Source organism: Zonotrichia albicollis, chromosome 18 (assembly GCF_047830755.1).
Source record: "Zonotrichia albicollis isolate bZonAlb1 chromosome 18, bZonAlb1.hap1, whole genome shotgun sequence".
Lineage (NCBI taxonomy): Eukaryota > Metazoa > Chordata > Aves > Passeriformes > Passerellidae > Zonotrichia > Zonotrichia albicollis.
The window spans coordinates 12,706,891-12,723,059 of NC_133836.1; the positions used below are offsets into that span (position 1 = coordinate 12,706,891).

General features: G+C 49.0%; 1 protein-coding gene across 2 annotated transcripts in view; it reads right to left on the reverse strand.

The window, feature by feature from the left end:
- ASCC2 (activating signal cointegrator 1 complex subunit 2) overlaps positions 1 to 13,958 on the reverse strand; it is a 28,077-nt gene extending 14,119 nt beyond the window's left edge. Inside the window, exons 1-13 of one of the 2 annotated variants that reach the window (XM_074554063.1) lie at positions 13,800 to 13,907; positions 12,222 to 12,367; positions 11,432 to 11,527; positions 9,747 to 9,905; positions 9,238 to 9,408; positions 7,238 to 7,367; positions 5,594 to 5,661; positions 5,067 to 5,177; positions 3,619 to 3,731; positions 2,520 to 2,594; positions 1,881 to 1,988; positions 774 to 842; positions 83 to 157 (exon numbers count right to left, since the gene is read on the reverse strand). In XM_074554063.1, coding sequence (XP_074410164.1) covers positions 83 to 157; positions 774 to 842; positions 1,881 to 1,988; positions 2,520 to 2,594; positions 3,619 to 3,731; positions 5,067 to 5,177; positions 5,594 to 5,661; positions 7,238 to 7,367; positions 9,238 to 9,408; positions 9,747 to 9,905; positions 11,432 to 11,512 — 1,160 coding nt within the window. In that variant the 5' untranslated portion in view covers positions 11,513 to 11,527; positions 12,222 to 12,367; positions 13,800 to 13,907. Of the gene's footprint in view, positions 1 to 82; positions 158 to 773; positions 843 to 1,880; positions 1,989 to 2,519; positions 2,595 to 3,618; positions 3,732 to 5,066; positions 5,178 to 5,593; positions 5,662 to 7,237; positions 7,368 to 9,237; positions 9,409 to 9,746; positions 9,906 to 11,431; positions 11,528 to 12,221; positions 12,368 to 13,799 lie in introns of both variants that reach the window. The other variant, XM_074554062.1, reaches the window with a different exon arrangement.
- Between the last annotated feature and the right edge of the window lie 2,211 nt (positions 13,959 to 16,169).

Below are 16,169 nucleotides of genomic sequence, written 5' to 3' on the forward strand. Positions count from 1 at the left end.
TGCTCCTTGCCAGTCATGCAGCTTAACCAGAGGCAGAAATGTCACTGGTGTGAAGGAATCCAAGTGCAGAGCCCAAGGATACAGTGCAGAGGATGCCTGCTGGAGCAGACTCACATCATCCTCAACGGGGAACAGCTCGTCGTAGTCACGGAGAAATCTGAAAACACAGGAGCAAGTTTAATCAGTGGAGCTCAATTAATGAGCACTACTGTGCCTCTCTGACTGCCTCAGTGCTCAGGTAGGAACAGAAAACCTCTCACCCAATGCTGGATTCCAGCCATGCCTGATTTTGGTCCCACTACACCACAGCAACACTCCTCGGGTGTGAGGGCTGGAACCCAGTGCTGCATTACAGGGAAAATCTGCTTTACCATGTGAATGTGCTCAGAATGCCAGCATGGGCAGGAGGACAAGATGGAATTCCCAGTTCTGCCACTTCCTTTGCATCTCCAGCATTCATGTTTAATATTTTTCTGGTCTGGTCAGCCCAGCTGGAAAGCACAGATCAGTAATAACAGCCTAACTTGTCAAGGCAGCTAATGGCTAAATTGCTCTTCTCTTCTTTGTGAGGCTGGATTAAAGGGAGTGAAGAATTGCATTTCTCAGTGCCAGGGTCTGTGCTGCAGGCTGAAATCCTCTCACTGCACTTCTCCCAGCTACTTACAAGATTTCTGACTCCCAAATGCCTCGTAATGCTGCCTCAGGCAATTCTGCTGTGAAGAATGGCAGAGGAAGGAGCTGAGCCCCTCAGGCCTCCTGCCAGCCAGACTCACCTCCTCTCCTGGAGCACCGAGGTGAAGATCTGCAGAAATTCCTCAATAAATGGCTGAATATTCTCACAGCTGCAGGAAAACAGCACAGTGAACACTCAGACACAAGTCTGCCAAGCCCACCACTCACATTTACACACCAAGGGAAAGCAAAAGAGATTTCAGGCCACATTTGGCTTTCACAGGAGCAAAGAGTCAAATGGAAGCAAGTGGTTTTTAAGGCTTCAGCAAACATTTCAGCACTTTGATCTCAAGCTGTATCACACCTAGAATTACAAGTTTTCAGACGGACTATATAAATAGTTTGATGCCTCAGACTTGCAGTGAGCAGAAAATGGTGTGCACAGCTTTTGTAATTGTGCCTCTCTGATGGCTTGGGATTACACCAGTGAATTTTCCAGAAAGTTGGTGCTCACCTGAGCAAGAACACCTGCCAAGCAAACTCCCACTGCAGCCTCAGTGCCCAAGCCCTGGGTGCTGCTGAGGCTCCAAGCCTTGTTCCAAGGCACCTTTGGGTGGGAAGGGACCTTAAAGCCCACCCAGTGCCACCCCTGCCATGGGCAGGGACACCTTCCACTAGCACAGGGTGCTCCAAACCCATCCAACCTTGCCTTGGATGCTTCCAGGGATGCCCAGCTGCTCTGGGCACCCTATGCCAGGGCCTGCCCACCCTGCCAGGGAACAATTCCTAATTCCCAATATCCCATGTAACCCTGCCCTCTGGCAGTGGGAAGCCATTCCCCCTCATCCTGTCACTCCAAGCCCCTGTAAACAGCCTCTCTCCATCTGTAGTGTTGGATCTCCAGGTCCTGGAAGGTCACAATCAGGTCTCAAGGTGTTACCCATGACCAAACTTTGCACGAGCCACACACTGGGGTCAGAAAGCTCATTGGACCCAGCTCAGCACAGAGATTCTGGACCAACCAGCTCCATCTGGAACATTCTGATACAGAGGACAACAGAATTTGACCTTAGCCAAGCCTTTGGCTACGATCCCAACACAAATAGCAGTTTCTGTTCATTTTCTCCAGTAAATTTGTAAATGAGAAGCAATTTCTCCCACACAGCAATCAAGTAATTGGTGAGTAGCACAGAGCCAAGTGCCAATACCTGCTCTCTAGGATGGGCTGCAGACAGACTTGGTTTACTAGGATGTGAAAAACCTCTATCATCTTCTTTCTGGAGTGTGAAATCCTCCTCCACAAATCAGCAAAAACACTTCAGAGAGAGCAAAAGACATTGTTGGTGTCAGCACCAGAATCTGTAACACACCTTTATGCCAGAGTTAATCCTCTAGAAGAAGAATTTCATTAGGATGATCATCTCCTTGCTGCAAAGACCAGATATTAGACACATTTCATGGTCATTAAGGAAAATCCATGCCTTAAATAAAGCTTTCAATCCCAATTGTCCTGGCAGCTCCCCACATGAGACCCCTGCTGTACCAGCACAGCCTGTGCCTCACAGTGAGACTGAGCTACACAGAGATATCATTCATGTTCTCACACTTTGTAACAATTTACATGCACCTCCCATCAAATTCCTTCTTACACAGCACTAAAAATGATTCGTCACCCCAGTGCCCAGGAAAATTTGCTATTACAGAAGTCATCTCTTCAGAGCCCTTTGAAGCAGCAGAAAAAAAGCCAGGCTCCTCAGGGATGGGTAAAGCAGCATGAAGTGAATTCTTAACTAAGCCCAGAGAAGTCTCACTGAAGATTCAAAGGAAACCTTTGCAGGAATTCTCACCTGTTATCTTCATAATGCCTCTTCTTGATTGCAGATTCCAGCTCAGGAATTGCCAGTTCATAAAATGAAGCCAATCTGTACAGAGGGGAACAAACCTGTACCTGTCAGCTGAGGTTGCAAAAGTCATTTGCTAAAAGGCAGAACAAATGGCTGATTCCATGAAACCCTCCTCACCAGCAGCACCCATGAGCATCACCTCATTTTGGTATTTTTGCCCCAGAACACAAGCAAACACAGCACAGAAAAAAGAGCAGCACTCTAAGGAAATCACAGGGAGGTCTTTGAAGGGGTAAGAAAGAAAAGCATTTGAGCAGCATCCTGGTGCTGATCAGAACCATCTGCTCAACCCAGAAAAAACCCCAACACAGATCTGCAGCCTGAAAAGACCCAACACCCTCAGAATCACAGAAACCTTCATGTTGGAAAAGCCCCCTGAGAGCACTGAGTCCAACCATTGCCCAGCACTGCCAAGGCACCACAGACCATGTCCCCAAGTGCCACATCCAGCTGGTAAATCCCTGCAGGGATGGGGACTCCAGCACTGCCCTGGGCAGCTGTGCCAGGGCTGGACATCCCTTTCCATGAAGAAATGTTCCCTAACACCCAAGCTGAACCTCCCTGGCACAGCTTGAGGCTGTTCTCTTGCCACTCTCTCCCAGCCACTCAGCTTTTGCCAAACCTCACTGATATTCTCTAGCATAAAACTTGGGCATAACATCAAAGGCATTTGTTTTCAGATCTTGAAGAACTATTTCTCTGAAATACTTTCTGCTTCCCTTGCTTTGGGTCCTACAGCATGAAGTTCCTTTTGTCCATAACTGGTCCCTCCCCACCTTCCCCAGAGCACACCCAGTACTGTTCAGCTGACTGGAAATGGCCATGGATGCCTGGCTCTAGGATCACTCCTAAATAACAACAGACATAGAACAGAAAATCCACACATCCCTATCTCCATGTATTTATTATGCTGCATTCCTGCCAGAGAGACCCCAGCAGCCTCTGCACCAAATCTGTCTCCTCATCTAACAATGGGACAGGACACAGTGGCACATTCAGTGTTTCTACATGGCCAGGACAAACTTTGCCCTCCAAGACATACCTGTAACAAAATTCATGTTTTTGGAAGGTCTGGCAAGCCAAGGGAAAGACATCAAGAAAGGCCCAGAGAGTTGTGCAGGTGTCACATAAATACAGCACAATGTCCTTCAGCTCCTGGGAGGGAAAGAGCAGCTGCTGAGGGAAGGGCCAGGCAAGGTTTTGCAGCAGGGACACAGAATATTGGGGCCAGGTCCCTTCCTAACTGCAGAGTCTGTATCAACCCCAAAAACCCCCAGGGCCTGGGAACAGAGACAACATTTCTCCCAGAACTCCTGATGTTTGTTTAAATATCTATAATGCAATCCCAACTGTCTGCTTTCATTAAACATCCTGGGAGATTGTAAGAACCCTGATCAGGTCCTGTTCTGGACAGTGGCTTTGCCCTCAATACACCCTCCACAAATGGAATTCTTCCCCATGCAGCACTTTGCATGAGGCACTGCACAGCAGAAACATGGGAATCAAAGGGAAATGGGAAATGTGGGAACCAAAGGGAACATGGGAAACATGGGAATCCAAGGGAACGTGGAAATCAAAGGGAACATGGGAAACATGGAAATCAAAGGGAACCAAAAGAAACATGGGAATCCAAGGGAACATGGGAAACATGGGAACCAAAGGTTACATGGGAATCAAAGGGAACATGGGAACCAAAGGGAACATGGGAAATGTGGGAACCAAAAGGAACATGGGAATCCACAGGAACATGGGAAACATGGGAACCAAAGGGAAATGGGAAACATGGGAACCAAAAGGAACATGGGAAACATGGGAATCAAAGGGAACATGGGAAATGTGGGAATCAAAGGGAACATGGGAAACATGGGAATCAAAGGGAACATGGGAAACATGGGAACCAAAGGGAACATGGGAATCCAAGGGAACATGGGAAACACGGGAATCAAAGGGATGTTTTCAGCAGTCTGCTCCAGTGCAAGCTGCATTTCCAAGGCAGCTGACACAAACTGAATGACACTAAATGACAGTTTCAAACCAGCACTTATCAATAAATCATAGTTTGAACTGATAATTTGATCCCACACACAAACTGAAAGACTAAGGTTTTTCAGAGGACCACATTTACTGTCTTTGTACAGCGCCCAGCACATAAACCCCTCTTAATTAACTGCAGTTAAATGACACTGCTGTTAAAACACACATTTCTGAAGGAAAAAAAGCCAGCTCTTATGACCTCCAGGGTTAGGTGGAGACTTTTGTCAGATTTTGTTACATTATTTATAAGCTGATTAAGCAAAAAAAGTTGCCAGGTTAAAAACTATCCATGTTCCAAAGGATATGGTTGAAAGGAATCAGCTCATGGTGGAAAGGTTTTATCACCATATCCCAGGACACAGAGTGCAACAATGGCACAGAACCACGAGCTGTGGGAGCTTTGGGAACAGAAGGATCCTCTGTGGCCTGCTCAGAGCACAGAGAGCTCACTCCTACCTGGAGGGGCATGTTCCCTGCAGTCACACTGACTTTCTCTTCCAGTTTCTGGGGCTCAGCAGAGGCCCCTTCACACTGCAAACCACACTTGTGCAAAATATTGTTGAACACCTAAAAGAGGAGAGCAGGGCAGTGTTAACAGACAGGAGCCAGCAGTGGGACACAGCAGAGAAGGCAGGAGCTGAAGGAGGGTGGGAGGGAAGTGTAATCGAGTAATAATTTTAGATAAAGTTCAAAACCTCCCTGACACACATTAACAAACTAGGGAAAGGGAGAAACAGCAAAGTCAGGGGAGGCTTAGGCTGGATATTAGGGAAAGTTCTTCCTCCAGAGGGTGGTGAGAGCTCAAGGAGTGTTTGGACAATGAGTGGGTCTGTTGGGATATCTGTGCAGGGCTTGATGATTCTTGGGTCCCTTCCAACTCAGGATATTCCTCATGAAACACATTCTGCCCACCTACAGTGTTCCCTTCCCACTCTCCAAGCTATGGCACCTTTCCAGATGAAATGCCAGCAGGAAAGCAGTACCTGCAGGATAGTGGGCAGAGTTTCATCGAGGTCACTGAAGTAACTGGGCTGCTGAGTGAAGATGTTTCCTGAAAAGGGAAAGGAGAGCATTTCCATCCGTTCAGACATTGATGCCAATGAGCAAATTAGCATCAGAAAATGGTACTTGTGTTATTGCTGACACCCCAGACACACCCAGCGACCACGTGGGACACAGCCCACCCTGACTCCTCAGCTCATGCACTCCCTGCTCCCAAAAAGCTGCTCCATCAGCTCCCAGTGCCCCTGGAGATCCAGCAATGGGAATATGCTCATCAGAGCAGAGCAAATGAGATGTCAGATGATTCACGCTCCAGGGGCTGAATCAATGAATAATGCAAATACTATCACTGAACAACCCCAGATCCTTTATTTGACAACTGGAGTTGACTTTTAATTACTGATAACAGCTCAGCACACACCAGGAGATGTGCTGCCGAATATTTCTTAAAGGTAATGAGGCTTTAGTAACACCTGCTATTATTTTACTAGGACTCCATTATCTTTACAAAATACTCCACTGAGTAATGCCACACCATAAATCCTCACCAAGCAAGCACCAAGGCTCCTATTTTCCTGGGAATTACTGTTCAGATTATGACAATTAAGAGTTCTCCAGCAAGGACAGAGCTGTGAGACAAGTTTCAGATAAAGTTATACCCTAAGAACCTCAAGTTTCTGAAGTTATGAATTACACACCAGAACTGCTCATGCCATTACTGTCCCAACATAGTGAAATAATCAGGTGAGCAAACCTTTGGTCACCTGCATGCAGCATGACTGGGTGGCACTCCAGAGCATAACTCAAAGGAGGTTTCATTACTTAGGTCTCTTTTGGAATATTTTAAGACCCAGATAATCTGAGCTTCCCATCTGAAAGGGAAGCATCTGTCTTGCCATGCCTGCTTTCCATCTCTGAGGCACAACAGAGGAATTTAGAGTAGAAGCTACTGAAAAAGGATAAAAAGATTAAAAATGCAAAGGTTTATCTAAGATTTTCGGGCTGGAAATCTGTCTACACCACATGATCTAACTAACACTTCTCATGTGAGCGAAGCTGGAAATGAGACAAAAATAACTACCAAAGAAATGGAAAACCTTCATCCCATGAGCTGCAGACAAAGTGGGTCAGAATTCAGGAAGAGCTGGCTTAATCCAAGGGCAGATATTCTTGCACTCAGGTGATGTTAAAGATCAAGATAAAGAGAGCAGCTAAATCAACGTGCTCCATCTTCACTGCTCAGCCCCCATGGCTGATGTTCCTCCCTGGGCACTCACCAGCAGGGCCATGTGCACAGAAACCCAGGGATAAGCACAGCTTGAGCAAGGCTCTGAAGTGTTTACAGAGCCCCACATTCCTCCTACAAGGGCTGATGGCATTCAATTGGCACAGGAAACAACTGAGCCTGGGTTTATGTCTAACAACATGAGCCTAGCTCAGGGCAGCAAAGCAGGACATGGTGCACATGGAAAAAGAAAAGCACAATCTGATCTAGAAATGACAGATCTTAGGTGCTACTGAATAATTAATTTTCAGAGCAGTTCCACTGGTATAAACCCCACTAAGTCACTTGTCATATAAGCAAAAACCTAAATGTAGCAAGTTGTTCCTTGGCTTTTACTGACCAATCATCTTCTGGAGCAGGAGCCCATTTCCTTTCCCAAAAAGGACACAGAGATCCAGAATCTTGGGGATATCAAACAGGAAGTTGTTGTAAATAATTTTTCCAAAGACAGAAGGAGTGATAAAATGATCCTACAAAGACAGAAAAAAAAAAAGGAATTTAAAGGGTAATCTATATCTAACTCCAGCATTATAATGGCACCTGTAAAAATGTCTCTCAAAGGTGTATTAAGGAATTTATTTCATAGAAGGGAGCAACTCTTCTTGAAACAGCTTCTGTGGAGCCATCTATTCCCACATTCCTGTCCTGCCACACCAGGCACCCCACTGAACAGCAGCTGAATTAATCTAACCTACCTAAAAGTTTTACAAAAAATCTCCCTGCAGGTCCCCAGTTCCCAGCCTGACACCAGAAGAGCTCAGGAGCAGGAATGAGTAACCAGGCACAGGGACAGCCTGAGGTTCTTGCACCCTGGAGAGCAGAACCCAGCACCAGAGACCACAGAATCAGGGACAGGCAGGGAGAAACCCCAGAGCTGCAGCTCTACATGCTGACTGCTGAACACTGGGCCAAAAACCCATCACACTGAAGGCATTTCTTACAGAATTTTGGATGAGAAAAATCCCATTGTCTGACACTGAGAAACAGGCAGCTGAAATGTGATTTTGGATTTTCAGAAGCCCGGTTTGCCTGTGACAGCAAATGTTTTCAATCCCAGTGAAAGGCAGGGCACACTGTCCCTGCTGAGGCAGAGGGATGGGGCTCGGTGCTGGCCAGGTTCCCTTTCCAGAACTCCTGCTGACTCCTGCATGACAATGGACTATTCATCCCCTGCAGATCACTCAACTAGAAAATGGTTTCAAATGCTCGCCTGCCCCTGGAGTGGTGAGGTTTAATCAGATCCTGCAATGAAAGACAGCACAGAGGTGTCAGGTACTTCTGCTGAAGTGGTGCCAGCTGCAGGCTCCAGCATTCCTTCATCCTGCTCCTGTCCCACTCCTCCACCCCCAGGCCCTTCCTCAAAACATCCTGAACCTCAGCACTGTGATGAGCAAGAGAATCAACACAGCCCTAGCCCATGATGAACCCGTGAGAGATCAGTGATTGCTGCAGCACCAGGGGCCTCCCTCACCCTGCCCACAGGTGAAAATCCCAGAGCTCCACATGGGAGCTGCACTCACACAATTAGTGATGAGGGTGTCTTTAATTATAGAATCTCAGAATGGGTTGGGTGGGAAGGGACCTTAAAGCCCTCCCAGTGCCATCCCCTGCCATGGCAGGGACACCTCCCACTGTCCCAGGCTGCTCCAGCCCCAGTGTCCAGCCTGGTCTTGGGCACTGCCAGGGATCCAGGGTGGGCACCCTGTGCCAGGGCCTGCCCACCCTGCCAGGGAACAATTCCTCATTCCCAATATCCCATCCATCCCTGCCCTCTGGCACTGGGAGCCATTCCCTGTGTCCTGTCCCTCCATCCTTGTCCCTCTCCAGATCTTCTGAAGCCCCTCTGGGCACTGGAAAGGGCTGTGAGGTGTCTCTGCAGCCTTCTCCTCTCCAGGCTGAATGCTTGATGATGCCAAGATAATTGTTATTTAGAGAGATTTCACTCTATGTCCAAAATTTGAGGCAAGTTCATGGAGATGTAAGTATTAGAAGGAATTTTATGGCCCTGATGGAGTGAATGCTTGGAAACTGGTGGCCCGAAGAGCCTGCTCCATGTGGCCACACAAAGGCCCACGTGCTCTCTCTCCTCTTCCCATGGCATATCCAACCACTGCACATGGATAACCTGCTATTACTCAGGAAGGAGATGCAGGCAATCAGCCAAGGAACCACTGCATAGTTTGGATACTTCAGCTCTGAGTGTTATCACCTCCACTCTGAGAGCCCAGCTGATAAAATCATCAGCGAGAGGAATGTCGTGCCAGAAGGAAAATGACTCATTTCTCTCTTTTCTCCTAAGTCACACAGCCTGGAGCACCTGCAAGGCATGGGAACATTCACCTTGGACTCCTTGTGGGTGGACATCCTGAGGAAGGTGAGGAAGACACTGCGATGGAGGCATTTCTGCAGCTCCTGCACCTCGGGGTGGCAATCCCACAGCACGTCGAACTTGCGAGGGGCAGAGCGCAGGTAGGAATCCAAACACTTCTGCAGGCTCTCATCAAATATCACCTGGCACAAGGAAAGGCAGGGAAATGGAAGGAGGGAATGTCACACCTTCATAGGTCATGCTCCTGAGCAGCCCAGTTAAATTTAAAGCAATCAAAAACACTCAGACACACGAAAAGGATTCCTATATCCATCAAATACAAGCCAATTATTAAAATCCCCAATGGAAAATCCTTAGGGAAATCATTTCTTTGCATTCTAAGGTGCAGTAATGGAAATTAAATGTTTCCTGCATGACACAATAAGCATAAACAAATCTTTATGAAAATGATGTAAGGCTCATGGCTTTTACAAGCACCTGGATGTTTATGTTGTATCTCCAGATAAAAAGCAATGATTACCTGGCACCAGAATTTGTCATGAGGCAGAGCCAGAAGCCAGTTCAGGTCATCTGCAATGAATTTGGCTCGTTCCAGGAATTCCTCCACCAGAGCAGGGTCTCTGATGGCAGGAGGGGGCTTGTACAGCACGAACGACCGATCTGCTTTAATTTCTGGGTGCTGCAGGAAGCCAAAAAACCACTGTATTAGAACTCTGTATTAGAACCACTGTATTAGAACCACTGTATTAGAACCACTGTATTAGAACTCCAGACCAAGTGACAGCAATGTCACCATCTGCTCACTGAATTCTAGGAAACACAAAGATACCTTTTAATACAACTTGATATTATCAAATCACAGAATAGTTTGTGTGGGAAGGGACCTTAAAGCTCATCCAGTTCCACCCCTGTCACAGGCAGGGGCACTTTCCACTGTCCCCAAGCTCCATCCAGCCTGGCCTTGGGCACTGCCAGGGATCCAGGGGCAGCCCCAGCTGCTCTGGGCACCCTGTGCCAGAACCTCCCCACCTTCACAGGGAACATTTCCTTCCCAATATCTAATCTAAATTTCAGTTTCAACCAATTACTCCTTGTCTTGTCACTACAGTCCTGATGACAGGAACATTCCCTCCCCTGGTAACTTCTCATTTTCTACCCTTTCGAGGCAGTGGGTTTGTATCCTTCTTTATGAGCAACATTTTCAGACCTTGATAATTTGGCAGTTGCTGCTCCTTGCTTTCTCTTAACCAAAGCCTGACAAAGCAATCCTCCCACACCACCAAAACAAAGAGCAGGAGTTTCCTGGCATGCCTTTGAACTCTCTCTTTTTCCTCTGAACTGGTTCTTGCACAATACTCCATGAACTCAAACTGACACAACCATCAAAGACACAAACACTTTGCTACCTTTCCCAAAGGTTACTGAACAGGCTTTGCCCAAATACACCCACCCTAAAAGGAGAATTGAGTGAGCAGCAGGTTTGGGCTCTGCCTCATCCCAGGTGTCCTCAGGAGTGAGCTGCACTGACAGTGCCACTCCTGCAACACACCCAAAAGGCTCTCTCCAGACCTTATTTCTGGGAAAATATGGTTTCTGTGGGTTGAATTGTCTGGTTTCATCCAGCTGAAGGCACAAGGGATGAACCCCAGTGCCACAGCTCGGAGCCAAACCTGAGGCAGAGCTTGCAAAAACTCCCAGAGCATCCCTGCACTGCAGCAGAGGTTACAGACACAAGAGAGGGAGCTGTGCTGTAAACACAGTTTACTCCAGACATTGAACACAGCAAGTCTGGGTCTCATGTTTTGGGTCTCATGTTTTTTCTTATGGTGGTAAATGAAATCTCAACTATCTGAACACATTAAAAAATAATTTAACAAGCAGGCTGAACAAATTTCACAGAATCTCCTGAGCTGGAAGGGACCCACAGGGACAATCCCAGCCCTGTCCCTGCCCAGACCCCCACGAACCCCACCCTGTCCATCCCTGGCAGTGCTGCCCAAAGGCTCCTGGAGCTCTGGCAGCCTCGGGGCCGTGCCCATTCCCTGGGCAGTGCCAGCACCCTCTGGGGGAAGAGCCTTGCCCTGATCTCCACCTGAACCTCCCAGCACAGCCCCAGCCATTCCTGTCACACACCCCAGACAAGCCCCAGTGTAAGACAATGATTTACTGAAGGTCTGTTTGGCTCTCAGGAACACCAGAGCTCACCAGAGCTGGCAGAGTTCTCAGCTTCCCTGTCTGGGGGTCCCTTTCTGTCAGCTGGAGCTCGTCCAGAGGCAGTGCTGGCATCCTGGTGGCTTCTTCCTGTCCCAAACAAACAAAAGCAGCACAGGATGCACTTCACAAGGTCAGTCGGGCAGGAGCAGAACAAAAGAGGCTGCAGCCCTGCTCTAACACACACACACTGGCTGGGAACACATTTATACCCCACCAAAATGCCAAATTCTGGGGGAACCTGGAGATGTATCAGAGGAAATCTGGAATGTGGTGCTCAACTTTTATCCCTGTTCCTTACTGAAAGGCCACAGATATCTTCCAGGACAACAAAATACATTTGGGGACACGGTTTAATATAGAAATTGGATATTTAAATGGGGTTGCTGAAGAGCTGTGCTGAACTCTGGCCTTTGCAGCCTCTTTCAACACTTTCAGTGTCTCTCCTGACAGCACAAACTGCAGAAACAACCCAAACACAGTGCTGGGCTTTAAAACAACCCAAACACTGCCTTGCCTGTGCTCTAAAAGTGCATTTTTGGTGCCTGTGTGTGGAATCTCACAGCACTCAGCCAGACAAGGGACACAGGCTGAGCCTACAAAAGCCTTCCCCACCCACTCCTGCCAATTCCCATGTGCTCACAAAACCTCAGCTTCACCTTCAGCAGCATCTGTGGGCTCAGAAATGTTTCAATTAACTTTCTGAAATTAACTATAAGGCAAATATTGGAGTAACTCAATAGAAAGAATATTATGGACACTGTTAAAAAAAGTTCAGACTTACAAAAAATGAAAGTTGCAGGATAAAAGAGCTTTTGAATTCTTCAGGGGGTTATGAGTTCTGCAAAATGGTACTAAAAAGTTATGTCTGTATTAAGAAAGTCAGACATCTCTTCAGATGCATGTTTAATTGCAGTCACATTGCCTGGGCTGAAAAACAATTAAAACAAGAGCAGTGTCTCTAAAGCTGAACAACTCTGACTCAGGAGTGGGGTCATGGTTTAGGCAGCAAGTGAAAAAATAACATTTTTCATTTCATAAATTTGTCACCTATGGATTTAGGCAAAAATTCTGTAATCTAACATTTTAGAGCTCAATCAAATTAATACAGCAGAGCAACAGCAATACCCACTGTTTAGAAAACAAATAATAATTCTGTCTTTTCAGAATAATTTAAAAATTAAAATGTTGACAGGAGCAACTATTATTTTATGATGAACAATTTCTTTGGGGAAAAAAAAAAAAGAAACCACCAAAACTTTTTAGCAGAATAAGCCAAGCTGGCTTTTAGTTCAGTTTCATCATATATTTAATTCGGCTCTTAAAACTTTTAGAGTCATTCTGAAAGTTGCACATAGAAATGTGTGTTTGTAACACAGAAAAACATGTCAGGTGTCTCATTTCAAGCCTGGAAGGCACCAAAGTCTCCAGTCCAAGTCAAAAACATCCTGGAAGAGACAGAAGCCTAGAGAAGAGAATAAACCTGAGTATGGGATAACCTCAACAGAGAATCATTCCTGATCACTCTCAGAAGCTTTTCCCTCCATAGAGAAATTTGGTCTAAACCACAAGCCCACGATTAATCTGTCATGCCCTGTGATTTCAGGTGCAGTGGAAGAGCCAAACATGATGAACCAGGGAAACTTATTTTCCCAGGGAAATTTATTTTCCCAGTGCCAGGAATGTTCCCTGCCCTGCAATTCCCACTGATGAGCACATGCATGGAGACACCCAGGGTGAGGTGACACTGCTGAGGATGAGGCAGCCAGCCCAGCACAGCTGGCACAGGGAATGCTGCAGGATGGATTCATGGAAGGGTTTATGTTGGAAAGGACCTTGAATTCCACCCCTCACCATGGGCAGGGATTATCCTGCTCCCAGCCCTGGCCAGCCTGCCCTTGGGCACTGCCAGGGATCCAAGGTGGGCACCCTGTGCCAGGGCCTGCCCACCCTGCCAGGGAACAATTCCCCATTCCCAATATCCCATCCAGCCCTGCCCTCTGGCACTGGGAGCCATTCCCTGTGTCCATTCCCTGTGTCCATTCCCTGTGTCCAGCTGCTTGAGGCCCTTGTCCCAAGTCCTTCTCCAGCTGTTCTGGACCCCTTTAGGCACTGGAAAGGGCTCTGAGCTCTCCCTGGAGCCTTCTCCTCTCCAGGTGAGCACCCCCAGCTCTGTCACCTCGGCCCTACCCATGGCCAGACACCCCCGGTTAACCCAACACCGCCGGTTAACCCGGGCCCCGCCGCTCCCGCTGTCCCCGCGGCCTCATCCCCTGCCCGGTCCCTGTCCCTGTTCCTGTCGCACCGGGCCCTGCCCAGCCCAGCCCAGCCCAGCCCCGCCTCAGCTGTCCCAGCCCGGTACCGGCACTCGCGTCCCACCAGCCCCGCGACGCTTCCGTGGCCCAGCGCTGCTTCCGGCCCCGAGCGGAACTACCGGGCCGGGCTGGGCGGGGCCCGGGCTGGCTCCGCCCCGGCGGCGGCACCGGCCCTGCTCCGGCTCCGGCTGTGGGCGGCAGGGGCGGCACCGGGGCTGGGTGTGGATCAGGGGGTGGCACCGGGGCCGGGTGTGGATCGGGGGTGGGAGCCGGGCTCGGGCCGTGCTGCAGGGACCAACCGGGCGGGATTCGCCCCAAAGCCTCGCCCGCCCTCCGGAGCGGCCGCAGCCGCGGGGCCGGGGCACTCACAGTCCGTGGGTTGTCCGGGGAGGGGAAGGAGCCTGCAGCTCTTCTTCCTTTGAAGGAAACCAGCTGGGTCAATAAATCATCTTTGTGAAGGAGACCTTTTTAAGTTAACTGCGCTGCCCCATCCAGCGTCGCAGTGGGGCAGGGAAGGGGTTCTGCGGGGACAGGGACCTGTCACAGCCGGCGACACTCCCAGCCCAGACACTGCTTTCCTTGGCTGGGGCTTCTCCCTGCTCCTCGGGGATGTGTGTGTGCATTACACTCGGACAGAGCACGAAAAGGGCAATTCTGTCAATTCATACGAGCACCGACAGTGAGAACCCGTTACATCAGTCACATTTACACCGCACCGAAACTCAGAGAACCGGGCAGCCACAGCTGCTCTGGGCACCCTGTGCCAGGGCCTGCCCACCCTCCCAGGGGACAATTCCTTCCCAAAATCCCATCCATCCCTGCCCTCTGGCAGTGGGAAGCCATTCCCTGTGTCCAGTTGCTTCCCAGCCTGCAGGGTGACACGGGCACATCCAGCCGTCACCAATCTCCGAAGGGTTTCGGTTCTCCTCCTCGTCCACAGGGAACTCCTCCTAAGCTTAGCCCGGAGTCCGGCTTTAGATGGCAAAGTGGCCTAAAATAGAAAGCACGCCGTGCGCTGTGTCGTGTGCTCCTGAGGGACGGGCTGGACCGAGTCCCGCTCTCGGTGCCCTCCGTGCCCGCCCGCTGCGGACAAACCCAGCGGGGCTCTGCTGCCCGTGCGGCTGTGCTGGCACCGCGGTGCCCGTGACCCCCCAGCCAGCAGCACAGCCGGGCTCTGCTCCCCTCGCACAGAGCTGCCTGTTAGGGATTCACGCTGCAAATGTCACCGCGGGCTGTCTGGAACCTGCCGTCTCCCCCATTCTGTTGAATTAGTAATTTTTTAAATGAAATATTCATTGTTTCGATTTCTCAAACATCAGTGCACCTGTCAGAGCTTGGAGCTGGAGTCCCCGCACCAACACGCTGTGCAGAACAGCCTACCAGAACCAAACCCCAGTGATGATGTCGGCCCAAGGTTTGCTCCAGTTCTTTTTCCTGGAGGAGAACACTTGGCAACTGAAATATGATTCCCTTGCAAAGGCATCTGTTTATGTCCCCTCCTGTGCCAACCCTCCTCAGAGCAGTGCTGGTGAGATGCCAGGTGACTCAGTGGGCTCTGAATGTGTCATCGAGCTGTTTTGAGTCACTATTCCTCTTTTTGGGGTGTTTTTTGTAACCTTACCAACTGTGTATTCCCTATTTGATTTCCTAAAGCACCATGAGCTGTTGGAGCCCTTGCCCAAAACTGGAGATATTAACTCTACTTGCATAACCCAGTTAAATAATTATAAGCAGACACACTATTTGTATGGATTTATCTGGCAAAAAACCCCTGCATCTGTTCACCTGCAAGGTGCCAGAGACCTTCAAGACTTCATGATGGTAAAATTTAAATCTGAAATCTTAATGGAAATCACAGCTTTCTGTGGGAAACCGCCGATGTGTCTTGCACAGATAAGGCAAAGCATTAAAGTCAGCTGGCTGCTGGTTCTGCTGAAATTCCATTTCTCAAGGATCAGTCCAGAGCCATCTGAAGGTACAGGGTAAGCAGGCTTCAGATCAGATGCGGAGGAGCAGAATTTCTCCACGAAAAAATCTTTGGAAAATGCGCTTTTATTGAAATGCTCCTTCCCGGGTGTGCTCCGTGGGCATGAGGAAGTTGCTCAGCACTGAAGGTGAGGGTGAGGATGGTCAGATGTCACAGGACCAGTGCCCTGTTCCTGTGACAGCTCCCCAGGGATCCCCTCCTGGCTCTGGCTGTGCGGGGAGGCTGCTCCTGCTCAGAGGGTGACAAGACACAACAGCAGCTTTTTCATTTTGAGCCACACAAAAAGCACCAGGAGGAGAACAGGAAGGCTGGAGCAGCCCCGGGGCTGTGCTGCTGGAGGTCAGTGTGTTTTCCTTGCTGGCTGTCATGGACACTGTAGTCCAGCTTTCCAAACAGCACCAAGGCTTCCACAGCTCCTGGCTTTGCTCAA